General features: G+C 38.1%; 1 protein-coding gene across 2 annotated transcripts in view; it reads right to left on the reverse strand.

The window, feature by feature from the left end:
- PARP8 (poly(ADP-ribose) polymerase family member 8) overlaps positions 1-27,793 on the reverse strand; it is a 106,308-nt gene that overhangs the window by 7,001 nt on the left and 71,514 nt on the right. For both annotated transcript variants that reach the window (XM_062604319.1, XM_062604318.1), the window contains 11 exons: positions 26,410-26,535; positions 23,850-24,414; positions 21,599-21,652; positions 21,400-21,495; positions 8,989-9,081; positions 5,734-5,859; positions 4,466-4,531; positions 3,159-3,226; positions 2,746-2,794; positions 1,842-1,954; positions 1,603-1,675 (listed from right to left, as the gene is read on the reverse strand). In XM_062604319.1, the coding sequence (XP_062460303.1) occupies positions 1,603-1,675; positions 1,842-1,954; positions 2,746-2,794; positions 3,159-3,226; positions 4,466-4,531; positions 5,734-5,859; positions 8,989-9,081; positions 21,400-21,495; positions 21,599-21,652; positions 23,850-24,414; positions 26,410-26,535 (1,429 nt within the window). The remainder of the gene's footprint in view (positions 1-1,602; positions 1,676-1,841; positions 1,955-2,745; positions 2,795-3,158; positions 3,227-4,465; positions 4,532-5,733; positions 5,860-8,988; positions 9,082-21,399; positions 21,496-21,598; positions 21,653-23,849; positions 24,415-26,409; positions 26,536-27,793) is intronic.

Below are 27,793 nucleotides of genomic sequence, written 5' to 3' on the forward strand. Positions count from 1 at the left end.
TGTTCTGGGCACCATATCCAAATACCCAAACATCAGATTTATATCTAAAATTGCATTTTCTGATTTTAAATGTATCATTACCAGGGAGAATGTCTACAGAGGGTGCTTTTGTACATGGGCAGGTACACCTCAGCATTAACAAGGATGAGCAAGCTCAACATGTATGTCACATCAAAACCTTGGCAGGAAGCACAGCCTAAGCCAGCCTCTGTGAATTAACAGCAGCAAGAGCTGCTTTTGTTTTCTTTAAGGTAAGAAATTAAGAGATAGTGATGACACTGGTCAGATGCTACAGAAAAATTTAGTCACTAGTTCAGCCTGAGTACTGCAGGAATGGGTTCAATCAAACTTTGCCTGAGTCAGTTCAGACATATAGATCCCATCACTGCAGGAGTGTGCTTTAGCAATAAAACTACTAGCTGTCTGAAAAGAACAGAGGAAAGGGAAGACTCTTCACCAACATTGCTGTTCCTTGTCACGAAGCTTGGGCTGAGCAACAAAAGTGAACACTTCTTATTAGCCCTGCAGTCATTTTCTTGTCTGATAGCTGTTATGACCACTGGGCTTCAGAGTCACGCTTACTCTTACTTCCTTCCTCTGACCCAATGGTATTTACATTGGCTCTGCAATGTACCAGAGCTCTCACAGGAACGCACATACGTGCTTTCACTCCTCCAGATACTACAATGTTGTACAGGACTCTTGGTAACTTCCTGGCTGTTCAGTACTGGGGTAGATACGAACTGGGTACAGGATATGCCTTAGGTGTGTGAGAGATCTAAAAATGATTACTTATATAAAATTGGGCTTTATTATTCCCAGTATTTCAACCATCAACAAAAAAAAACCAAGCATAAACAAAGTGGATTGATGAATTTTTTGTGTGTAGATCCTGCTTGCTTTAGTACCTTCGAAGATACTAATAAAAACACACAAACCACTAAGAGAAATAGCAGAGATTTCAATTTCTCTTTATTTCAGTGTCTTGTGTACCCCAGTCCTCAGTGAGCACCCTAGGATACTCTTCCAAGGTACCAAGGACTAAGCTCTAGGGAACAGCTGTCAAAGGCATGATGCTAAAATACACTTAGTTACAGCTCCCCAGTCCCTCTGGTATTGTCTTCTTTGCTCTTCAACAATCTCTGAAGATTCAGCCCGAGAAAACACACTGAAGTCTGCTACATCTCCCTCCTGGCAGTACACTCATATTTCCATTTCCAAAGAAACCAGAGGAGAAGATGCTGTAAACCCAGGTTCTGTAAATCCAGTATGCTTTTCGATCCTACAACATGGAGATAGTTTAGGTAGCTCTAAACTTTAATTCAAGCCCAGCTTTTAAGCAGTAAAGAGCTAAGGCTGCTGGAGGTGCTGCTCTGCAGTGTAAAACTGAAGCACCAATTCTAGCAATGGGATTTTCTAGCCATTTTAGCAGCCACATTATTTCACTTTAATTGCATCAGGAAGTACCTTTTCCAGGAAAGAAGAGGGTAATTGAATTTTTCCACATATATGACTACCAGAACTACACCTCCTGAAATGTGCCTAAACTAATCTCTAATCCAGCATACAGGTTAGCTAAAGTCTATTTAGTTTACTATTTACCTGCAGCCTCGTATTGGAAGCAACAACTAAGCCGTTCCTCAGGATGGAATGCCAGTTTTCAATGTGTGAACCACTGAAAAAATAAAAAATAAAACATTAACATCCACAGCATAAAATGCAAAATGAAATCAATAATCCTTTAAAACAATAAATTCACAGATGTAAACCTTAAATGACAAGAATGAAAAAATAGTATGGTATTTTGATAAACCTGGATTAGTATGAATATATGCACTTACTGAAATGCAAAGGTACTTCCATAGAGATTTTTAGCAGCTCGGAAATTGGATTCTTTGGCTGGTGGACTGCTGAGAAGTAGGAACTGGTGGGGAGTGTGCATAAACTTTAGTTGCTGTAAAACATAACAGTGCACAAGTGAAAAGAAGTTGATTAACACAAATGCATTATATTTACATAATGGAAGTTCTTAAGATACCATGCTATTCTGCACAATGCATGACTGCATCTTGGTAACTACATGAACCAAGTTGAAATTGGTCTTATTACCATAGTTTTAACCTAAAATCAAACAGTGAAAATGTTTTTCAGTTTATTAAAACTATGGAAGATAATGAAACAGATTTCAGCCTAATACAGCTCTAGTAAGATAACTGAACAATTTCATCATAGTGCTCTGATCAAAGCTGTCTTTGAACTATGGTTCAGATCTAAATGGTTGCAGATTACTATGCCCTTAATCAGAGGATCAGAGGCACACACTCAAATGAATTGCAGCACCATCCCCCTAAAATTCAAGACCTCTTTTTGAGATGTAATTATATGTGTCATATCTACATACTGCTTTCTGTACAATCCTGTATCTAATATTCTGTGTGGTAATGAAACAAATAGTGAAGTTATTCTCACCCAGTCTCAGATGACTACAAGGTAGACAGTTTTATCTGAGCTACTCACCTCAAATAGGCTTTTATGAACTTTATTCCTTTGACCTATTTCAGATATTCACAACATGATTCTCTAAGTTTTGACCTGAAACTGCCTATTTCTCTCCCTTGTCAATTAATGGAGTCCATGTGATTAGTCTGAATGTAGACACCTACATTTGGCTAGAAGAATCCCACCTAAAATGCTAATAGAAGCCATGAGAAATGAGAAAATAATAAAGAACCCACCAACACTTACCCTATTCACTGGTAGCTTCACAATATGTGATCTATTACTAGAAATAACCCTAAAAGAAACAGTTAGATGTATTATTAGACATGGTAACCAAACAGAACTTTTCTTCTTAAAAATGTATTATGTATGGACGCCACAAAGCACCCAGCTGCAGCCCTTTGAGCCTGTGAGATGGAAGTAGACCAAATCTTGACTAGAAAATGAGTTCAAAGGCCTTACAAACAAGCTGGAGTCTTTCCAGTGTTTTTGTAGGGCCCAGATGATGTCCAGAAACAGTTCAGAAACACCTGCAGTTGCAAATGTCAAACCTGACGTTAATTCTTACAGTGAGCTTCTACCAAATCACACTGGTGAAGTGATTATTCATTACACTTGGTACTTTAATAATTATCATCTCATGTGAGTCAATTTTATACCATTGTAGAAGAGGATGTGCAAGCGGGTCTTGTTTATCCATCTGCTTCTTTATTTCCAAGTAAGGTGCCTAGAAAAGAGTTATTATGTTCTTTATTTGTAGTTGAAATCATAAGCTTAAATTCTGTACGTTAGATTGCCCAAGATTTCATCTATTAAAATGAATACATGGAATTCATTATTAGGCTGGATTCAGTTTTACTGATATTTAGTGTTGTACAGTTATAAATGTGTTTTGACAACAACAAGAATTAATATAGCAATTATTTTCCCTAGAGTAACATAATAAGCATATAATTAGCATCTAAGTGACTATTTTATAGCAAATATTGGTGGTCTCAGGGAGAACAGTAGAAGACATCTGTTTATGTTTGGTTCTTGGATTAAGAAATTGGACTGGAACTTCACAGAATTAAGTCTTTCAAAATATTCCAAGATAACCCACTCCATTTTTTTTAACTGTTTCACGGTATAAAATGGTAAGATACAGTATTGGCATATAAACAAAGTCCAAGAATTATTTTAACACTAAAGAAAGCAAAATAGTGGTAATTTTTATTTTTACCAGATATTATATTAGGTAACAGAGATAATGGCTTTTTTATTTTTACAAGATGTTATATTAAGTAACAGAAGTATGTGAAATTTAATATTCAATTTATTTTGCTCCTCTCTATGATTCTTCATTCCAGAATCCTAAAGTACTTCACAAATACATATAAAGTCAGATTTATAAATTGTGACGTTGCAGTTATACACCAGTCGCAAAAGTAAGGGAGAGATTTCAATAATCAGTCATAAACAGCTGAGCTGTTTGGGGAAGGGAAGTGTAACAATAAACTTAAGTATGGCTATCTGTCCCACTGTGAATACTGAGAAATCATATGACAGCAGTCCCAAGAGACCTAACCTTCCAAGTCCCTAGCAATACTTAGCTGATCAAGAATTTTGCTATACTAGAAATAAAGCTATCCTTCAGAACACTATCACAAAATCAATTTCTTTTGCTTTGGAAATAAAAGGCCCAATTTGTCTTTGGTATTTCCAGCAATTAGTGATTATCTCGTTACATGTCCCATTCTGCTGTTATTATTTGCTATTTAAACTTCAAAAGGTCTTAGTTCTACTTCATCACTTTTATTTGATTGCCATTATGGATACTCTACATCTGTCATTTTTAAAACTTATTTTAATATTATTACAACCCTGTAGGAAAGAGATTATAGTACTGACTTCCCCACTCAACACAGGTAATACAAACATCTTCCTAGTTCTAGAAATAGCTATTAAGTTAGGTTAAAAAACTCACCTGTGTCATCTCTCTAATTGAAGTGATACTGTCCAATGCTTTCATGACTCGGTCATAATTCTTCTTCTGATGTAGCATAAAATAAGCAAATAAATTTAAAGAATGTTAGTCTTTGGCTTTAGAAAAACCCAAATTCTTTTGAGTGTGTATAAAAACAAAGCTAGGATGAAAGGACTGGTCAGCAAACCAATCCTTTCAAACTCTTCTAACCACTAGCTTCCTTCCACCTTATACTCTTTCATTCATAGTCCAGGAAAATTCCATCTCCCCCCAGTTATTATCGTGATTGTTTTTCATGATTGAATTTCACTGGAAATTCCAACACACGCTTCCCTGTTCCCCATCTTTGCATCTTGCCAACTTCTGCCCATGGGCTTTCACCCCGCCTATGCTGGCAAGAAGCTGAGAGGCAGTTTGGGCCCTGCCAGCTCAGGGGCTCTCTCCATTCCTTTTCTGGTGTGATTCTCATGCATATTCCTTCATTTACTTCAAACTCCCACCTTTCCCAGCTACCAGACCAGCTCTCTCCTTATCAGTCCCCTTCCAACCAAGTCTTCCTTCTCACATGCTGCAGGAAACACTCCTTCTTGAGGAACAACCACTGCTAACTGGCCTTTGCTCAGAAAAAGTGAAATGCATCCCAATGCAGGACATCCAAAGTTCTCATTTACACCCTTGGGCGTAATAGCTCAAGTGAGGTGTAATGGTTCACACCTTCTTGAGAGATGCCCTGAGAGGCAGCATTTGCAGCCTGAGAAGCACACAGTGCAAGCACAGTTCTTTACTTCAAAGTGGATGCTTGTACAAAACTTGACTATTATGTCAACATTTGATAAAATTACATTTAATGACATAACTGTTTGCAAGGAGAAAATGAGATGACAGAAATAACCACTTTAAGAATAGAGATGGACTGTAACTCCCCTAGTTTACATGGTCTACACCTCCCAAAGGCTGTCTTTCTCTTTCTGATCAATGTGTACACTGAAAGAAATAAAGAAGATAAAATTCTGCATCTAGAACTTTTACCCTAAAATAATGTCTTGGTTTCGACATAACTTTGAATGCAACTTAAAAGTTTATACTCAAATACCTTCTCAGAGATTATTAAAAAAGCTGTGAAAGTCTGAAAATAGTCACATGCTTGTGCTATGTTCTGGAGCTGAATCTCTTATAGTAAAGAAGACTTCTCCTAGAAAAAGGCTTTGCTTTGAAATCTCATGCATGACCAAAACCAAGCTACGACATAGTGAAAGGTAACTACTTACCCTGGGGTTAAAGGCCAGCATCTGAGGATCATTAGGATCAACTACAGAAGGATATGGCTCAAAAATGACAACTTTTCTAGGTGACTCTAACGCAGAACGACACATGGATACTAACAGATCAACCACCTACACATAAAAAAAAAATATTCAGTAGATGTTCTTTCATATTGTATCTTCCAGTCTGCCTTTTTAACATATACCAGCAACACCACATTTCACTATTACCTGTATTACCCAAACTTGTATCAACAGGACATAGTTTAGTACTGAAATTTTTCCATTGACCTCAACAGGCTTAGGGTTCAGCCCTGATGTATTATTCCAGGTGCATAAGTAGGAGCAGTACCTGGTCCTAAATGTTTTATCATGTCAAATTCATTGCTTGCAGTCCTGCTTTCTCTTGTGCATATGTGCTAATTCCTGGATTAAATTCATGTTCTAGGGGAATGAAGTCATGCTGGATCTGTACATCTCTGTACAGTAGATGCCAGTGAAAAAAGTTGCTCATGAATGAGGAAAGGTTTGTGAAACCTGTACCACTGCCTGCTGTTCTCCTTAAGACTGTAATCACAGAAAGACTTGTAAACATTTCTTCTGTTTAAGACAGAACAGTGCAGTGATTTAATAGTCATTTGCAGGGCTCACATGAGGAGATCTTCCTTCCATCCTATAGTACAAAATTACAACATGGAATATCTATGATTTCAAGATTTCACCATAAGATCATACATGTAATGTGTACACAAGCATGTATTCATATATGTACACATAGGCACATATACAATTGTTCCAAAATTCGTAATTCAGAGGTTCAAAATAGAATAAAGTAATCACAAACCAGAAAGAATGCAGCTTTCTGGCAGCTCTGAAACCTAAATCCAGTTTACAGTGAAATTCAGATGCTACATAAAAATGTAGTTGCAAATTAGCTCATTCCCCTTTTTTTTCTGAGCCTTCTGAAAACATTCCTATGTGAAAACAGGCTTTTGCATGCAAGAAAGGAAAAGCTGAGAGATTACAAGGAGTCTGAACTATCAACAAATCAAGACATTTAATTCTCAGGCATTTTGACTATATGACCAAAATAAGGCAAGTTCAGGCTTGAGAATTTTAGGAAGTACAACCACTTACTGTTAAGGAAGAGCTATCAGAAAATTGGGAGTGATAAAGTAGTGGTATATACCTTAGGAAACTCCAGTGTGAAATCACAGCAGAAAAAACCTGGATGTGTTTTCTAATAATAGGAATCTATATTTAGGCTCCTTTACTACATTCTTTACTGTGGGGGTGGTGACACACTGGAACAGTTTGCCCAAAGAAGTGGTAAATGCTCCATCCCTGGCAGCATTCAAGGCCAGGCTAGACAGAGCCTTGGGCAACAGTCTAGTGTGAGGAGTTCCTGCCCATGGCAGAGTGTTGGAACTAGATGATCTTAAGATCCCTTCCAACCCAAACCATTCTATGACTCTGAGAGCTCTTGATCCCCACGTGTAAGAAATCAGAACAGGAAGGCAAAGGAAGAGACCAGCATGGTGGAGTCAAGACCTGCTGGTCAAACTAAAGGGCAGGAAGAAAATGTACAGGCAGTGGAAGCAGGTATCCTGGGAAGAGTATGGGGATGGTGCCTGGTTGTATGGGGATGGGATCAGGAAGGCCAAGGCACAGCTGGAGATGAACTTAGCAAGGGAGCCGAAGAATAACAAGAAGGAATTTTACAGGTCTGTCAACCAGAAGAAGAAGGTCAAAGAAAACACAGCCCCCTGGTGAACAAAACTGGTAACAAAGGATGAGGAGAAAGATGAGGTATTCAACATTTTTGCCTCTGTCTTCACTGTCAAACTCTCTTCCCACACTTCTCAAGTGGACGGACCTTAAGGCAGGAAGGGGGGGTTGGTTAATGGCTTAGGGTCCAGATACAGAATGGTGACATGTGATGTCAAAGGAACCAGTACTTTTTACTACCTTCATAAAACATGCACACAGTGGGACCAAACGTACCCTCAGCAAGTTCACAGATGACACAAAAGTGACTAGTGTGGTTGACAGACCTGAGGGACAGGATTTCAGCCAGAGGGACCTGGACAAGCTCAAGAAGTGGGCTCATGTGAACCTCAGGAAGTTCAACAAGGACAAAGTGTAAGGCCCTGCACCTGGGTCGGGGCAAGACCAGGTATCCCACAGCTGATGTCTAAGAGTACTGCAGGTTGAGGAAAAGGAAGGGCTTCATCAGTACACCTCTCTCAATTTTCTACAAGGTTACAGAGGTATCCCAATGTTTGGTATGCTAGATGTTACAAACAGTCTTCTAACAGTCTATCCAACAGTCTTCAGACACCAGACGAAGAGCGGATGTTCAGATCCCACAGTCATATTCTCAGGTGAAGAAGTTGATGTGCACTGCTGCAAATATCTTCCTTTGAGGATATGCCCACAGGCAATATTCCAGCTGCTACCTGAATAGCTTATTTCCAGTGTCTAGACTCACTAGTGCTCATTAAAGTTCACTGAACCAAACGTTTGCTCTTCCAAAAAACCACGTTGCTTACCACACAAATGCACAGCGACATGTGACTAGGAAATCAGAGGAATGCACTTTTCTGTAACATATATAAGCTTTTAAGATCCTAAAAGGATCTTAAACATAAGATCTTTTAACTTTTGAATTTACTGTAATCTAAGGTTAAATGGCAATTTGGAAACATAGTCTAAAATACTTTTTTAAAGAAAATTATGATATGGCTATAACTACATCAAAACCAACTTGGAGTCAGAAAGCAAGCTTCTATTAAATTCCTAATACTTAACAAAAGAGAAAAAGAACTATGTAGCAACCTCAGTAAGGACCTTCCACTGTTATCTAAAGATCAAAACAACAGATGCTCAGTGGATAGCTGCCTCCCAACTCCATTAACAGGAAGTAGCTTATTAATTGCAAGAGTAGTAATGGCTCATTAGGTGAAAATAAGTGGGAATTATCTCCAAATGACAATGGCTGCCTTTATTAACAACCCAGGTGACCTAATTGAATACAAAACCCCAAGAAAACAGGGTTACTCTAATTGCATGGAAGCAAAACAATGGAAACACTTCATTAGTACTATTTGAAAATGCAATGCATAAAACAGTGGATGAATAAATAATACTTACCCAACAGAACTCATATGGGGAATACAAGTCAAAATAAGTACTAAAAGACTGAGAAGATTGGGTGTACTACAGAAAATCAGACATATAATAAGCATTAGATAATTCTACCTGAGCCCCAGTTGCAATTTCATCAGCAGCTTCGTTCATCACTCCTAATGTTTGGAAAGCAAATACACAGAGCTCCCGTTCACAAACAGTGGGCTACACAGAGAAAGAAAGTTAATTGTATTTTTGGTCTAGTTTTGGGTTCTTGGTTTTATCTTGTAACACCTACAACAAAACCCAAAGACATTTAATGTTGACTTTTTTTCTCCAAATATTAACTGCAACATTAATTTCAAATTATGAATACATGTCAAATGTTGAGGAAGATACTTTAGAGAAGCATTTTAATAATCTAAAGAACAAGTGTGAAGAACTCTAAAACTTGTAAGTACTCACAGAGGCTGAACTTTAGAGAAATCCAAACATTACAAAAACAAAATTACAGACATAGTACCCAAATGTCCTTAATTCTATCCTTTCAAATGCTGGAAACTTCATACATAATTAAAATTATGTATGAATAAATCCATAAACTAATGAGGGCACACTCCCTTCATAAATGCAGTATTGTCCATGACAGCTTGTTGTTCTGCTGTTGAGAACACATATAAAAATCTGATCTGGAAGGCAGATTTCTTAAAAAAGCTACTTTCAATTTTTAATTAATTTAACAATTTATTTGTAAGCTTTAAGAAATTGCATTATGTTTTTATAAAACAAAGACCATATTTGGGAAGGCCACATGTTATTTTAATAAATAAAAGCATTTCCACTCTTCTTTCAGATATTAAAAAAATAATAAATCAACCCTCGCTGTTGAACCAGGTTTTTGCAGTATTTTTGAAAAATTCAATTCACAATGCCATCAACTTGATCAAATAAAAAACTTATTTAAACTGCATATTGAGTTAGAATTGAGCATTCTGCCTTCGTACAGCACACAAATCAGAAAAAGAACACAGCTTTACATGAATAGGCATGACTTCATAGGCTTCGTAATTGGTTACAACCTTTAAAGCAACCCCATGATTATTTACCAGAAGGTAATTAACAGATCAACTTTTTAAAGGCTCAAATAACAAATCACACATTGAATTGCTTTAAGCATTTAAAATGAACAGTTGAAAGAAATACAAGAAAGAAACACAAATAAAACCTTCCTTAAAAGTGACCACGATATACATAATTTTTTATTACAGTGTTGGAAAAACTAAAAATGTTTTTTTGGATACATCTTCTTTGAACATGTGTTATTAAATCCTAGCTCACTGAAACTTGAAATGTTCTTTGGTAGGCACTACTGAATTATAGTAACTAAAATTCTTAATCTAATTACCACAGTAATCACTAAAGCATTCATAGCAGTATGCTTTGAAGTTCAAGCTGATGTCTCTAGGAAGCAATTTCAGAAACGAAAAAATTAATTGGGCACACAAAGAAAACATAAAGTTCAGCTGAATTCTGTTTCAGGCAGCAGATTTGTTAGTAATAAGCATACTGCTGTATTTGCAGTCACTTGTTTCATAGCCCTTAAAATTTTCATTTGCTGGGTTTCAAAGATGCAAGACTTCAATAAATATCTGAAGTCTACTGCACTGATATATTCTCACATCAGTTGTTTTACAAGAGCTATCATCTTTCAAGTCTAATAGAATGTCACCCATTTGATTTATTTTATCTATGTTACGTTGAATTAGGCAGCAGACAAAGCCTAACATGATCCAGTTTGCTGTGCCATGGCATGCTAGACAAAAAGTTTTTATTATTGTCACTGTTCTTAGGTTTAAACCATATTTAGAAGGTGGTTAAATCATTTGCTTAGTTGGAAGCATGGTGGCACTACCTTGACTATCATAATCAACAGTATACAGACTCCCTAGAATAGCAGAGCAATCTAAGTTTAGCCACACTTGCCTTGAAGCAAAGTGTAAGAAAGTACTAATTTTTAACATTCTGTTTACAACCTCAACAAAGTAAGTTATTCTGAGACTTTAAGATGGCAAAAGGAACACTTTTTGTCATCTTTGCTCTTTTTATTATTTTTTTTTTCCTTCTCTGTTATGATGCCAGAAATGTATGAGAATCTGAAAGAGGCAAGTTAGGAAAATAGTCATTATACTTATGTCTGACATTTGAAAGGCCTTTCTTCTCTCAGGCTGAGACTGGAGCTAAGATCTTAAGGTTGGAGAACTGCAGATATGAGGAAAAGCGAGACAGCAAAATTTGAGTTCTGAAGAGGAACAGACATTACTGTGAGAGCCTACAATTCTTTTGACTTTATGTATTTCACGAGCCTTTCTGCACACTGAATATTTTGGCTCTGCAGTGTAATGGGGAAAATAACCCAAATCCTGTAGCTATATGGCCACTTCAATAGCCAAAGGTCTCAGTCAGAGTTTCTGCATGTCACAGTGCAAGTATCACTTCCTGCATCAGTGACTGTGAAGAGCAGACAGGCAGGTCACCTAGGTACTATGACATATTCTGGTTGGACTGACATATACTTAAAATATTTTCCAGACATTCTTTCAATTAAAAAAAGACTAAACTTTCATAGCTGATACTGATCTATCTTTCTGATGTGTGCTGCAGCTGTGCTCAGAAAAGCAATGTGCCAACTTTTCCTGTATCCTGAGGGATGTCACACATACACTAATGAGGCTGCAGAATGACTAACATACCTAAAAACTCTTGATCTAAAAGGAGAAACTCAGGGAAGGCTCACAGCCTGACTTAAAGCAAATGTAAAAAGTGGAAAACGTAAAATTATTTAGCAACCATCTCCCTCCTAACAAGCAACAGGCATGGAGATGTAACTTCAATTCTCTGTTTCCTACTTTCAACCATGGCAACTGTTAGTCTTTCCATAGGAGGAGCTTCTCCCTTTTATTTCGTTACACTCACCAGAAGGATGAGGAAAAAACACAGCAGCAACAATACTGAAGATGTAAGAAAAAAGTAAAAAGAGAGGTGAGGTGAGGTGAGGTGGAGGGAAAGCAAAGGGAAAGACGAGGAAAAGGGAAAAAAAGAAAAAAAGGAAAGGGAAAAGGAAAAATGGAAAAGGGAAAGGAAAACGATTTATTAACATTTAAAATCAACTTTATATTTTAATAACCTTGATTGAAAGGTTTTTGCTTTATACTAAAACATTTATTAAAAAAAAACTCAATCAAATTAAGTATTTAACCACTTACACTGATTTAGGAATTGCTTTAATACTAAGTAATTACCAAGAAGTACACCCATGTCCTGACTTTTCAAATTAAGTCAAACTACTATAGTAACCTACAGACCGCTTAGTTTAGCCTCAATTCCTGGAAAAATGATGATTGTACTGCATACTACTGTAAGGCATTTAAAGAACAATGCAATCATCAGGCATTGGGTTCACAAAAGTGAAGTCCTGATTAACTGATTTGATGTCTTTCTATGAGAAAGTCACCCACCTAGTGGATGAAGGCTGTGGATGTAGTTTTTCTGGATTTTAGTAAGGCTTCTGATACTGCCCCTCACAGCATCCTTCTGGACAAGGCGTCCAGCTGTGGGGTGAGTGGGCTCATGGTGCATTGGGTGAAGAACTGGATGAAAGGCTGAGTGCAAAGTGTTGTAGTGAATGGGGCTACACCTGGCTGGCTGCTGGTCACCAGCACTATTCCTCATGGCTCAATTCTAGGGCCAGTTCTGTTCAATATATCTTTTGATCTGGATACAGAAGTTGAATGCACCATTAGCAAGTTTGCTGATGATACCAAACTGGGAGGTGCTGTTGACACTCTTGAGGGACAAGAGGCCTTACAGAAGGATCTAATTAGACTGCAGCATTGGGCAATCATTAATGGGATGAAATGTAACAAGTCCAGTGCTGGATTCTGCACATAGAACAGAGTAATGCCAGGCTCAAGATTTAAGTGGGAGAGGGGTGGCTGGAGAGCAGCCCTGCAGGTAGAGATCTGGGGGTGCTTGTTGGCAGCAGGCTCAACGTGAGCCAGCAGAGTGCCCTGGCAGCCAAGAGGGCAAACACACCCAGGGCTGCGTCAGACACAGCATCACCAGCTGGTCAGCAGAGGTGATTCTGCCAATGTATTCAGTGTTGGTGCAGCCTCACCTGGAGCACTGTGGGCAGTGCCGGCTCCCACTATTTAAGGAGGATATGAAGGTCCTTGAATGTGTCCAGAGGAAACAGAGCTGGTGACAGGGCTGGAAGAAACTTCCTGTGACGAGCGGCTGAGGGCTCTGGGCTTGTCTAATTTGGAGAGAAGGAGGCTGAAGGGTCACCCCCTTGATCTCGTACAGCTTCCTGAGAAGGGGAACTGGAAACAGAGGTGCTGAGCTCTGCTCCCTCTTACCCAGTATGCATGGGAATGGTTCAAAGCTATACCAGGATAGGCTCAGACTGGAAGGATTTCTTTACCAAGAGGGTGGTCAAACTCCAGAACAGGCTTTCTAGAGAGGTGGTTGATGCCCCAACCCTGTCAGTGATTAAGAGGCATATGGAAAATGTCCTAGACAACATGCTTTAACCTTTGGTCAACCATGAAGTGGTCAGGCAGTTGGACTAGGTGGTTGCTGTAGGTTCCTTCCAACTGAAAAAAGTCTATTCTGTCTATTCTCTACTATAATCTCAATGAAGTCAAGCTACTATAATCTCTATATAGGTATAAACACTGCCAGAGAGCAGGAGTAATTTCTTTGATACCTTATCTTACTATAAAGCTATCAGATAATCTCACAATATTCAAGTGATACATGGATCATGCTGCTAAAGACATGGGAGATACCACAGTGGTAAGCAGATTTGACTCTTGGTAAAAAATAGGAGTGATTCAAATCTATTCTTCTAAAGTTCTGGTTGTAACTGGAGAGGCTTTTTTTTCATAAAAAGAGATAAAACGAGCCTATATTGTGGAGTAATAGTAGAAGGACCACAGCATTATTCCACAAGAATCTTGGTTCCACAAGCATTCTGGCTACACTCCAGCCTGCTAAACATATTTGTGTACCTACACTTTTATCCATACTTCAATGACATTTATTCTATTCCCAAAAACCTCCCAACCACACGTGCTGTACTATTTCTGGAACAACAATGCTGCTGTGTTCCGGTGTATTCCAGTGATGGCTAAAAATCATATATTCAAAGGACAGACAAATCCAAGACCTCTTCAAGTCACCAGGAACTCATCAAGACCAAGATTTCACCCTTAATGAATAAACCATAACTGAGCACTTTGGGATGAAAAACATTCTAAAAATGAAAGCTTACTCATGTAAGAACATATGTATCAGAATTACCAGATTGTACTTATTTTTACAGCTAAACGCAAACAATGGGTATTTCAAATATTTTTTTACAGTATTTTACCATTCAGATTTTATGCGCAAAACTTTAAGCAGCAGAAATGTCTGTGCCAGAGTACAAATTCCAGAGAAAGTAGCTTCAATATTTAGTTTTGCTGTGTTTTTTGCTATTTCCTGCTTTGCTCCAAAGAGGCCTCAGTCTCGGGTTTCAACACAAGATGGCACTGTAACGAGACTTGTTGACTGAAAGAAAAATTACTGATATTGAGAGTCAGGGGTTTTTTATTACTTTACTGAATATATTCTGAGATAATTTGTTTTGGTTTGTTTTCCTGTATAACTGTCTCACAGATTTTTGAAATCCATTCGATCATGCTGTTTTACCAATGGGTTTAATATTTGTAAATGAGGAATTTGGGAAGGCATACAGTAAGGTAGACATTAAACCACACAAATTATACCACGTAAAAGCTGAATATGATCACAGAATTAAAGAATTTCTAAAGTTAGAAGGGATCTCTGGAGGTCATCCAGTCCAACACCTCTGCTCAAGCAGGCTCTCCTGAAAGTCAGTTTCCCAGGACTATGTCCAGATAGCTTTTCAGATGTAGACTCCATAACCCATCTGGACAACCTGCTCCCATGTTCAGTCACCCTCAGAAAAAGTGAAGAAGATACAAATGTGTTTCCTGAATGGAACCTCCTCAACTGCCTCTTGTCCTGTCACCGGGCATCACTGAAAAGCACCTAGCTCCAGCGTCTTTGCACCTTCGCTCCAGGTATTTATAGACATTACTAAGACCACATCTGAGCCTTCTCTTTTTGAGGCTGATCATTCCCAGCTCTCTCAGCCTTCCTACCAGTGCTGGGTAGAGGGGAAAGACCACCCCCCTCCACCTGCTGGCAATTCTATTGTTTAATGCAGCCCAAGATACCATTAACCTTCTTTCCCGCAGGAGTATGTTGCTGGCTCATGTTCAACTTGGTGTCTACAAGGACCCCCACGGTCCTTTTCTGCCAGGCTGCTTTCCAGCTGGATGGCCCAGAGCATATATTGGTGCTTGGTTTTGTTCCTCCCTAGGTATAGGACTTTGCACTTCTTGTTGAACTGCATGAGACTCCTGCCAGCCCATTTCTGTGGCCTGTGAAGGTCCCTCTGAATGGCACCTCATTGCTCTGGAGTATCACCCACTTCTTCCAGCTTTGTATCATCTGCAGACCTGTTGAGGGTACACTCTGTACCATCATCCGTATGATTAATAGAGAAATTAAGTAGAACTGTCCCCAGTATTGACCTCTGAGGTACACCACTAGTTATTGTCCTCCAGCTAGACTTTGTGCCACTGATCATCATGCTCTGGACCTGGCCATTCAGTGAGAATTTTGAGTCTACCTCACTATCTCATCATTCAGTCCATGCATCTACAGCTTTTCTATGAGAGACACTGTCAAAGGCCTTACTGAAGTCCAGGTAGACAATATCCACTGCTTTCCTCTCATGTAGTAGGCTGGTCACTTCATCATAAAAGTCAGTCAAGTTGGTCAAGCATGACTTCCCATTGGTGAAGTCATGCTGACTACTCCTGATTATTTTTTTTCCTTAATGTGCCTGGAAATGGCTTCCAGACTTAGCTGCTCCATCACTTTCCCAGGAATTGAGCTAAGGGTGGCTAGCCTGTAGTTCTCTGGCTCCTCCCCTTCTTGAAAAGAAGAATGACATTTGTTTTCCTCCAGTTTTTGAATATAATATATGATAATGTATTTTTATTATACTTCTTTTAATCAGATCCTTAAATACAATGACCACTTTTGGCTCATGATCTCATTATATTTAAATGTCTGTAATACAAGTACATGATGAATTCCTAAACCAAGATATCACTCTTTTGTTGCTATACCTCTTATAGCAACAAAACAGTTGCATTATTAAAATGCAACTTAGTCCTTCCCTAAAATATTATTATCAGCTCTAGAGTAACAAGAGAAAATTCATATGACATTAAAAAAAAGTTAATAGCCCTTTTAATATCTAACTAAATAATGCTTAAGTTTCTTGAGTACATTATATCTGCTTTGGAAGATACATGATTTAGCTTGGTGAGCCAAATCATGTGGTTGAGAAGTACCTTTGGAGGTCAGTTAGTGCTTTTATTGTCTCATACAGGACTAACTTTATCTAAACTTTCTCTAAAGCTTTAGAGAAAGCTAGAATTAGCTTTCTCTAAAGCTTTATCAAGAACTGGCACAGGTTGCCCAGGGACATTGTGAAGTCTTCATCTTTGGAGATTTTCAAAAGCCAATGAAAGACAGTGGATGAAACAAGCTCCAGTTTCAGGGTTTGTTCACTAGAGACACATGCCCCATAAAAAAACATCTCAGTACTTCAGAAAGGGCTTTGTGGAAGTCATTAAAATTTCCTAAGTTTACATCTAATATTTAGTCTAATATGGTAGTTAGACAGAAATCAAGATAATCTATTTAGGTGTTTTAACAACATACATGTGAAGGATTCACCAACTGAAAATGTCAGAGAAAAAACATTTCAAAATATGTTACTGAAACAGTTAAAATCTAGCAATTAATTACAAATAAGAGCCCATGTCACATTTATCTAAACAACTTCTCTTTTGAGAAGAAATTTGAAGACAGTAACACGAGGCAAACAATTCAAATGAGCAGAGTCTTGCTGTTTTCAGTACACTTACCAGGTTTCCCTTCTCCATTTCTCCTCATCCAAAACCTGTGTCTGACCCTGTACTTCCCACTGGTTTTTGAAACTGAGCAAAGAGCTACCTCAGAAGAGACTGATGACAGTGCTCCTGAGAGCTGTGCAGCACAGGTCGCCTTGCAGCAGGATGCACTGTGATTCATTACATGAGATAAGGAACCTATTTGGATCTAAAGGCTGCAGTCCCAATCCTTGCTAATGATATCAAAGCTGTTGTGTAATCCTCCTGTGAAGACTGAAATAGTAGGATTCAGATCACTGTTAGGAATAACTTCATGAATAGTATGGTCTATGTTATGCATGAGATTAAATAATACTTCTTCCTCTTAAGATATGTATTCACTGAATTTTCCCTGTGTTTTGCAGAAAGACTACAAATATTCATGCAGTAATTTTTGTGAATTTGCTGGTTTTGGTAGTATTCTATGTACCTGTGTGTCTCTAAACATCCCATGTAGCTTTTATATCTTTGGGTGCACTGTAAATAATCATTAAGTCCCACTATGGACTTGAAATACATAATAAAGAAAAATGCTATGATGAGAAAGTACATTCATCCTCATCTCATATGGGAAAGGTGTTAATAACTACGGGAAAGCATTGCCTACTTTACTGGGCTTTTTTTAAAAAAGGGGATGGAATGAAGCAATGGACCACAGAACTTCATAAAGAGTGTTGCAGCTTCATAATGTATTATAGTACATTTGCAAGACTTCGACCTCCATTCCAGATAACATCTGTCCTTCCCCCGCACAGTAATACAGCTGCAGTTCCTTGTGAGAACATTAAGTTTGTGTTTTAAAGGTAGCCCATCTACCTAATGTGTTTTTACCTACACACGTAATTTTGGAGTACACACAGGAACTGTAATTCTGGTCTTCTGTACTGAGTTCCAAGGGAAACTTTTGGAGCTCAAAAGAAAATTGTTTTTTCCAAAAGATCCATACTTTACTGTAAAGAAATTCCTAAGAGAAATCTAAGAATTTTGTCTTTGTTCGTCTTTAGTAAGTCATTAAGGTATCCTTTTTATTTATCCTTAATACATGATCAAGATAGACTGAAAAATCCAAAGATCCCTGCCTACAGCAGTATTCCTGAACCAGCAGGGAACACTTGAACACTTACATGATTAGATAAGTATCACAGGCTCTGGAGCAGGGCAGGTGTCCACTGTAAGAGCATAAGGCCAAACATATGCGGCTATGTTATGCAGCTTTTCTGCAATAGACATCTTATCTATGTTGATACGTCTGTCATGTGGATCTAGTGTCTAAATTAAGCTATACAAAAAGACACATCTTGTAATAGAGTTGCTCTTATGGGAAAGAAGATGTCAAGACTTCAACAAAGCAAAGTAAATTGAAATAGATATTAAAATCAGAATACCCTACAGAAAAAATATCTAGGAAAAAGAAACACAATTTTGAGAAGGAAGCTTTTACTGAGAGAGACTGATTTAAAAATACTTTGTAACTAAGATAAGAACACAGCCAGTAGAGCAAATCTGCAGGAAGCAAAAACTTCGTCTCTCAGTTTTACTTGGTGTCTTCAGCTGTCCTGAGGATGAGACAACTGAATTATCCAAATGATTAAAGAAAAACCTACACCAAGGTAAGAGATTTTACAGTATTACAACAAAGTAGTTATTGCGTGATGGCAATTGTTGAATTATTTAAACTGCATTTCAAGACAACTGATTTAACTACATTATAGTTCTGGAAAGGTGTCAGACTGACCTAGTAGAGGATTGCAGAATCAAATTCCTTACTGGCTTCTTTGCAATTGCATAAGACTCCATTAAATACCAGAAAATCAAGGCTAAATGCATTTTAAAATAACTTCTCAAGAAATAATTTTGCTATGCTTTTATAACTTCATATGCCTTCTTTGTTGTTGAAAAAAAGGTCCAACAGGTAGAAAGCAAGCTCATCATTAAAGATAGACCCAGACATGACCCTGTGTGCATCTATATGGAGGAACTGTTCTTTAAAGAATGTGTTGAACCATTCAGAGCTATTACTTAGTCTGTAGCACCTCTTACGATACAACCAGCTACACATAGATCCTATTCAAGTAATGACATTGACATACAAACATCTGCAGAAAGCAGGATCTAGACACAATTAAAAAATACAAGCAGACCTTAGTGAGGTTGTGATCATTATGAAAACTGGCAAAGCTACTGTCATATCCAAAGTATGAGCACCCTAAAGCTCTTTATGAAGGCTAGGGTTAATACATATTGGATCCATTAAGCACCAAAGGCCTTGCCTTAAATGAAACTCCCCTGCATCCTGCTTATTATGGTACTCTATTTCTGAGGTCCGCCATTGCAGCAGTATTAAACATAAAGTGTTCTTTCAGTTGGCTCATCCTTTATTCCTTTTATATACATTGTATATACATGTATGTATGTATGTGTGCAGCTGAAGCATGTATATAAACCCTACAGATGCCTACTTCAGGCTGCTTCTGCCACAGCTCCCAGGAGAGTGAAGCATAAATCTCCTTAAGACACTTTGGCAAGCTTATGCTCAATTCAAACTGAGATCCTTTCTCACCTTCTACAGAACTGCAAACACATTAATGGTTCTATATGGCTTACTGAGTCGTTCAAGCATGCATAGAGCATGCTTCCCACTATCTTCTTCTCCCTGAGTTATATAATGAAACCCTTTAATTTTTGCAAAGCTTGGTAGGTCATGCTGCTTGCAAGGGCACTGGGGAATATGTTTAGTGGCAAACATGTTTGTGCTTTCCTTTCTTCTGAAGCACTAACAAATTCTCAAACAGATAACTAAAATAACCCCCTTTAAACCAAAGACAGAAAAGAGTAATTCTGAGGGATTTTAATCTCTAAGGTGGAAAACCAAGAAGAATTCACATTTTTTTTTAAATTACAGCAGATGACTTTTCATTCTATTTTCTTCAGTAGTTCATCATGTGAACAAGAATAAATCCTATTGTTTGCTTTGTCCTATGGATAATAGATGAAACCCAATAATTTAAATAATTCTACTATACAAATGTTAGTCACTATCCAAACATTACTCACTTTGTCTTATCTCATCCTATCACAGGTAATATGCACAGCACTGCATTCAAAGATGAACAAGGGACTGATGCCTTTTCTCTAGGCCCCTAATCAGGGTTTGGTTGCTGATAAATCTGGCAGAAAACTGTGGTTTTGAAAGGTAGATACGAGCTCAAAGAAGCGGAAAAACTACCTGATAGGATTTTCAAAAGTACAGAGCTTTAACGATGACTTAAAATGGCGTTAACTGAAAATGTAGATGCTTTTGCAAATCCTATTAGCAGCCTATTTGCATAACCTGCCTGCAGTCAGCATGCCTGACCGTGGTGCCACTGAGTGTCACAGGGGATGACACTGAAGTGACTTCTTCTACTGTGTAAGCAACAACCCTTCTGAATTTAGTTTCATGGAACTATCACAGATGATGTCTGCTTCATCTAATTGTAGTTGCTGTCCTGGGTTCAGCCAACAGTTGCCCACCACACTGTGGAGAAACTGGCAGAGAAAGTGTGTGAATTGGTGTGAGACCATTGACACACTGGTATTACACAGTTTTCCATGGCTTTAATACTTAAGGTTATTTGGGATTCCATAGGATTCTGGACAGGTGAAATAATAATGATTCTAAACTGAAAGATCAGTCTAAATGGTGAGAATTTTATTCTAATACACTCTTTCACAAAGCTGCACTGATCCAGTAGCTCCAGGCAGAGTATGTCTCTCATGACCAATTCTACCCTTTTTCACTGTATGCATTCACCAAATGCATGAGAGGATACAATGTTCAGCAAGCAAAATTCCTGAATCACAGCTATACAGGAATGAAAGGAAGGAAGAGTTGTCTAACTGGCCAGACTTTAGGAGTGTTGAACTGCAACACTGCCCCTGGACTAGGTTACTTCTAGATCAGACATTTCACAGAACATCTCCTTCTACTGCCTTTTTTACCACATTATGGAGGATGGCTCATTCCTGTGGCCCATGAGCAAAAGATGGTCAGAACTTCACAGCCTTGTGGCATTAACACCAGTGTATCCAAATACCCTGGTCATGGCTTGGTAGGGGCTGCAGGAGTAAGGTAAGCTTTTAAAGGAATACCAGAGGACTAGGAAAGCACTTTAATGCACTTTATCTTATTCGGCTGTGACTAGCACAGTAACGTCCAGTGAAATATAGCCCCCTTTTATGTTTCTATATTAAACAAACCTGATTTCTGTCTCCCTTGACTGCAATACATTTTTTTTTTAACTATAGCAAGATCTAGCTAATTTGCTTTACATTTTTGCATCTTAAAAGGATATTAGGATGAAAAGCATCTGAAATAATTCAGTAGTTTTGTAACAGGTTTGTATGGTCCATTGCTAGGTAAGGCATTATGAAACTTATTGTTTATCCCAACAAGCACACCACTTACCCTCAGCATAGGGCCATTCTGGAACACATGGGGTTCATCACAAACTACACAGTATTCATTCAATACTGGTATCCGCTGCTCAGCAAATTCAATAGTCTGAGAACAATGAAAATGAGAATAACAACATCTGCTTAAAAATAATTAACAGTCAGTTTGTGCTCCACAGTGTTTCATAAGTAAGAAAGATATGATATCCTACCTGAACAAGAAAGCCACGGTCTCGTACTGGAATGCATTTTGTACCACAATTTTGCTGCAAGGGAAAATTCAAGGCAACTTCAGTGTTGGCAGACTAATTATAAGGAAACCATAAAACTTTTCTTTTTTGGTGTGCAAAAGGTTAATTAAAATATTTGCATCTAAAAAGATCCCTTATTTGCATAAACCAGCCATTACAAATAATCTATCCTTTTACTGCTGCTGAGCGCGAGGTAGTCTTTCAGCATTTCTTTTTAGTTCTTAAATCTGATGAGGTTTTCTATCTTGGCATCCCAAACCCTTTAATTTAAAATGAAAAAACTGGTGCCTTCACTCCATTCTGATAAACTAGCATTTGGTAACTTTGATTAAATTTTAACTGTGCATTGTTTATCCAAATATGGGCTATCTGCCTAGGTTTGAAAGACTAATGTAACTCTCAGAACAACTGGAAAACTTTTTCTCTATATTTACCAAGATCTCACTTTTGTACACACCATGCTAACAGATCTCTGTGCTCAGATCCCATTCATGTTCTTTCTGCCTTTTTCTTTCAATACATAGCAACGTAAATTAGAAGGAACTTGTGTTACAGGAGTCAGTAAAGTACAAAATACCCTCTTGGCTGAAATTTATTTCAATTAAACCTACTTTTGAATAAGAGTCAGATCAGCTCCATTTACAGCTTTCTTTGTTCCTGTTTGTAGGCTGGTTTGTTGTTTTTTTTTTTAATTTCTCTGTTTAATTGGGCAACTTCTTCATTTTTTCTCCTGGGGAACCATCCTAATGGCACTCATATATGAGGTTCAAATATTTTAGCTGAGAAATTAAGAGAAGTTAGGGTCCTTATTTATCACTTCCACATTCCACTGACTTGAAATCGCAGTCAGGCACCCAGGCTACCCATACATCTAATGTCTGCATGTAGAATGTGAAATGGACTCCTGACGCCTTTCCTATAACATCAGCCAAACTGCACCTGACCATGTATGTGATAATTTTCCCTCAAAGTAAATGCATTCTCACAATAAATTACTGGTAGCTTTTATAGACTATCAAGCATGGCTTGCTTTTCTTCCTTATAAGCTGATATCAGTAATTAAACCACTTAGTCAACTCTTCATTATCTTTTTCAAAACCAATGGGATTTTTCCTATTAACTTCAGGACAGAAAAACCTTGCCATGTTAAGACATCCTCCACTGATTCATAAAAAAATGCATTTTTACACCACAAGAAGTAAAAAGTCAGTTAGCCCACCTTAAATTAATTTTACTGTGCACATTACATGAACCAACCACACAGCACGTATATAAATGGTTTTGTGATAGTATATCATTGCTTTTAGACCTGATGAGTGTAGCTCACAGTTTATTAAACTAATTAACCATGAGACACACAATGTAATTTCATTATTCAGAATGCATTATTTTGAATATATGTATGATATTTTAAGCAAGAATCAGTTTTTGTTTTTTTTTTTTTTCTTGCTGAGAACATCAAGGTACCAACCAGGTTAAGGGAACGGAGAAGACTACCTCTTAAGTGCCTCTTCCCAAACATAACAGAAAACTGACTGGTGTCTTGAAAGAGTACAGACAGACCCACTCTTTCGTCTAAAGTATAAGAGCCATCTTTTAAGAGGCAGAAAGATTAATTTTCAGAGCTCAGTCTTCTCTTTCTTAAATTTAATAATATGTGCTACCCTTTGTTTTTTGAAGTGATCATGTCTCTGGGGAAAGAAAGGGAGCCAGTGTGGGCCTAATCCCTTTCCCAATCTCTGTCTGTCCCCAGAGCATTTGAAGATTTAACCTTTCACAATGCACAAATGTGCAAGAAGTGAGCTGAATCACAATTGCATTCCCTAAGAAGGAAAGAGGGAAATGAGAGGAAACCTGTACAACCAAGCCAGATGCACACTTCCTTCTTCCTGCAGCAAGAGAAGAGGCAAGGAAGGAAGTGGATGACTGAACTTTTCCCATGGCCAGCAGCTGTACACTGAGCTGTATATTACATATAAAATATCTGTCTTGATCTAAGCAAATTCTGATTTTATAACTTAAATAGATGTGCATGCACAGTTGTTTAAATCCTCCTGAAGAAGCTGACTACATTGCTCTTGTCTCTCAATATATTCAATATATCCAATGTATTCACTAACGTAAGTATTAATGCATTTGCATAGTAAGAATAAGAGCATGTTTGGAAAACAATAGGAGGAAAATAAGCAGAATAAAATAAATTTTTACGCACAGCAGCTTGTGAAGGTGATGATGAAGATGGTGTTAAGATACCAATAAGCCCTGAGGTAAGAGAGAGCCTCCTGCTCTCTGCTATGGTGGACTCCTTGAAAGGCTCCATTTTGGATGATTTAGGGGCATTGGAGTAGGCCTTGCTGAGTAACTTGTGATTCTTCAATCCATCCAATTCTTCCACTCTAAGATTACTGGAGTAGGACCTGCTTAAAAGTTTGTGGGGCTTCAAGGTGCTGTTGTGCTCACATCGAGGATCCCCAGAACACGACCTACTTAACAGCTTATGGGGCTTTAAAGCGATGCACTCCTCCTGCTTGACAGCCGCAGAGTAAGATCGGTTCAACAGTTTGTGCGATTTAACGGCCATTGTCTGTTCAGCCCTCGGGTCGCTTGACAATGAGCGGCCAAAGGTTCTGTGAGATTTTGTGGTACATACATCCTCCGCTTTCACTGTGCTAGAACAAGTCCTTCTAAGTAGCTTGTGAGTTTTGGAGATGCCATCCTGTTCTGACTTCAGTTTTGACTTATTTTTACCACAGCCAGGTGGAGGATAACTTGGCGACCTTGAAAATGAAGAGGAGAATGTGGGAAAATAATCAACATCCTGTGCAAATTAAGCAAGACAACACATATGTACAAATTTTTAAGTGTTACCTGTCTTTATGTATTTCACTGGTGATAAATGCAGCCCAACATTAAAAAATGAACAACTGTATCTAGGGATAACTTTCCAGTACCAAATAGACATCTTACTCTTGTTTACTCACAATCTCATCAATCAAAAGAGGACTAGCTACTTAAGTAGAAGTTACAGCTGTATCCTTACAGCTGTTTGTAAATCCGTGTCTCTATACAAACCATTTATTCAGGAAATAATCTTTGAAATGAAACCAACATACTTCCTGTGAGATTATAACAAATTTGCCTTATGAAAATCTACCTTTCCTATACAATCACGATGGCATGATCCCATTAAGAGTTACTGTCTTCTGGATACAGCATAGCAAATCCTGTGTCCAGATCCAATGGAAGACATAATGAGCAATGAAAATTGCATGCAGTCAATCAGATTTAACTCAGCTGAGGTGAACATTATTTTTAAAATCCTCATAAGAATCTGGTTGCTTTGTGAAAGATAATTTGACTCCCTTCTTTCCTGTTTTAGACAAATTCTAACACCAGAAATGAGGATGTGAGGGACCTAAATTATGAATGCAGAAAGAACAAAAAGTTTTGATGAAACAACATTCACAAGAACTGTCCCATTTCTGTAAGGTTCACATTCTCCTGTCCTTGCAAAGCACGAACATGTTAACAGGTATGCTGAATCATTTTTCTATGCTTTATAAGCAACCCCAATCTTTGGAGTATTGTCTGGGCTTGGATAAAATAGAGAAGTGAAATCCCAAGGGAAGAGGCTGGCAGATTTCCCCACCCTGTTAGCAAGTGGCAACAGTGGAAGATGCACGTGGTGGTTGCTGACTCACTGTTGCAGTTGGCTGACTACCACCCTCCTGCAGACAGGAGGTATGGATGGAGCTCTAGGGAGAGGGGTGGTCCCTGCATTTGGGATGAGCCATCTTTGGACAGGCACTGCAGCAGCAGCCAGATCAAGAGGAGAGAGGTTGGGCTGGCTTTTTTATGCCCTTCATGACTAAAACCAAACCTCAAGCTACAGCCTGCAGCAGGCACTGGTGTTTGGTATAGTAAGGAATGGGTAAGATTTCTATTCATAATACCATCTTCCTTGTCTACCTTTGAAAATACAAATAATCTTCTGTTATATTTGGCATTCTTCCCTTCTTCAATGTTAGAGTTAGCTGTACTCGTCTTTTTTATACATGGAATGTAGAATGGCAAAATTCATCAACAAGAAGGAATGTTCAAAGAAGAATTCAATTTAGATGCACAGGAGTGATATGTCAACCCTTCATAAGCAGGAAAACATGCTAGACAAAATAGTCACATTCCTGAAAAACATAAAATCACAGTCTGATTTTACATACACTAAAAAGTATAAGTAGCAGAAGTCATAATGAACTTGAACTATTCACAAAGTACTTCTTATGTTTTTAATGCCTTTGCTCTTCAAAATTCTCTGCCTGCATTTCAGAAGTGGTGAACATTAATGCACTCAAACAGCAGAGAGGGTCTTTCATTAATGACCATTCTAGTTTTAAAAAATTAAAAATACACACAGCTGTATATTACTTGTATATATCACTTATGCTGACATTCTTGCTATTCAAGTAATAGCCAAATGCAACTGAGATAATAAAAATACAAGTTAAATAAAATAAAATTAATTACTTTGAATTTTAGATTAAACATGTCTGTTTCAGAGAGCAAGAAACTGAAAACCCCTGCCTTCAAATAGTCTTAGAAGCTGCAGTACCTAGTTCACTTTTGATATCATTCAAGGCAAGGACTGGAAACCCATGAGGTAAGATATAAATAGAGCACTTCTCTGTGGAGAAAAGTCAACATTTCACCTTGTGAAGTCTGCTGTGGATTTAGAACAGGATATGATAGTAAAAGGTAATTTTCCTTGCTATTACCTGCGCAATGTAGAAAAGATGTGCAGAGGGGATTTCACCTTTTTGTCAGACACCTTCTTATTGTGCGTACAATTAGATTTCTCTTTGCTGTTCTTCCACTGTTGTGTAACAAATGTCTGCATGATTCTGCAAATCAAGGAAAAACAAAAGGGTTTCTCATCCTTGCCAAGACATAACTCACTTTAATACTAGGGTCTCCCTGCTCACCATGTAGGGAACATGACACAATGTCTTCACTCTATAGGCATGTATCTGGACTGATGGTTGGATGCCTCAGCTCCTCAAAAATGTTTTTCTTTTTTTTTTTTCCCCACATAAAATCAATTTCAATTTACATGGAACTCTTACTGAGTACAGTCTATGTCAACAACACTGCAAGACTTATGCTGGTATGTCTCTTACAGAAATATATATAACTGATTCAAAGGCATCACATGCAACTACATGCATTTGTCTCTCCAGGGACTACAAAGGTAGGCTAGAACACCCATGCTTCTCAAGTAGAATCGTAGAATAGTTAGGGTTGGAAAGGACCTTAAGATCATCTAGTTCCAACCCCCCTGCCATGAGCAGGGACACCTCACACTAAACCATGTAACCCAAGACTGTCCAACCTGGCCTTGAACACTGCCAGGGATGGAGCATTCACAACTTCTCTTAAGGCACAAACATGAAGGTAAGGATGTTGAATATTATACTACTCAAAGAGGGTTTACAGAGAAGACAGAGCTGGACACTTCTCAGAGATGGACAGCAAAAGTCAGTGGTGACAAATTGCAGCAAGGAAAGCTAAGAACCATAAAGGTTCTACAAAGAAGACATCCACAAGAAGTTAAGTACAATAGGTTATCCACAAAGGTTGAAGATTTCACAGCTAAACTGCCTGAGACTCTAAGTCAACTAATCTAACTTTGAAGTTTGTGTTACTTGGAGCAGGAGGTTGCACTAGGTGACCTCCAGAACTTCCTTCCAAGCCAAATTACTTTGTGACTAACCTAGCAGTGGGAGCCTTTGAGTGATACAGTCAGGGTGGCAGTTTACAGAAAATTCAGTAAATCTTCAAAGATGAATACCCTGTTGTCACAGCCATGAGGGGCCATGGGATTGATGGGTACTCTGACTTCTGCTCACCTGTGAGTTATGCAGCTATGTCCTTGAAAATGTCTTATGGGAACCTTCAGTAATTACCTGGTGCACAAATCAGAGCCAGTGTAAGTACTGAAACATTTAAAGTGGCAGTTGATGTTTTAGGAATGTTTCATTTTTTTCCTTTAAAGTCACGTACCATACAGATTTTAATAACATTGATTCATTTGTAAGGTACTGAATTTCTTTAAACATCAAACATGAAAAAAAATTGTTTTGTTTTTGTTTTTTTTTTCTT

This window comes from Pezoporus occidentalis, unplaced genomic scaffold (assembly GCF_034315485.1).
Source record: "Pezoporus occidentalis ecotype Australia unplaced genomic scaffold, CSIRO_AGI_Poc_V1 ctg85, whole genome shotgun sequence".
Taxonomy (NCBI): Eukaryota; Metazoa; Chordata; class Aves; order Psittaciformes; family Psittacidae; genus Pezoporus; species Pezoporus occidentalis.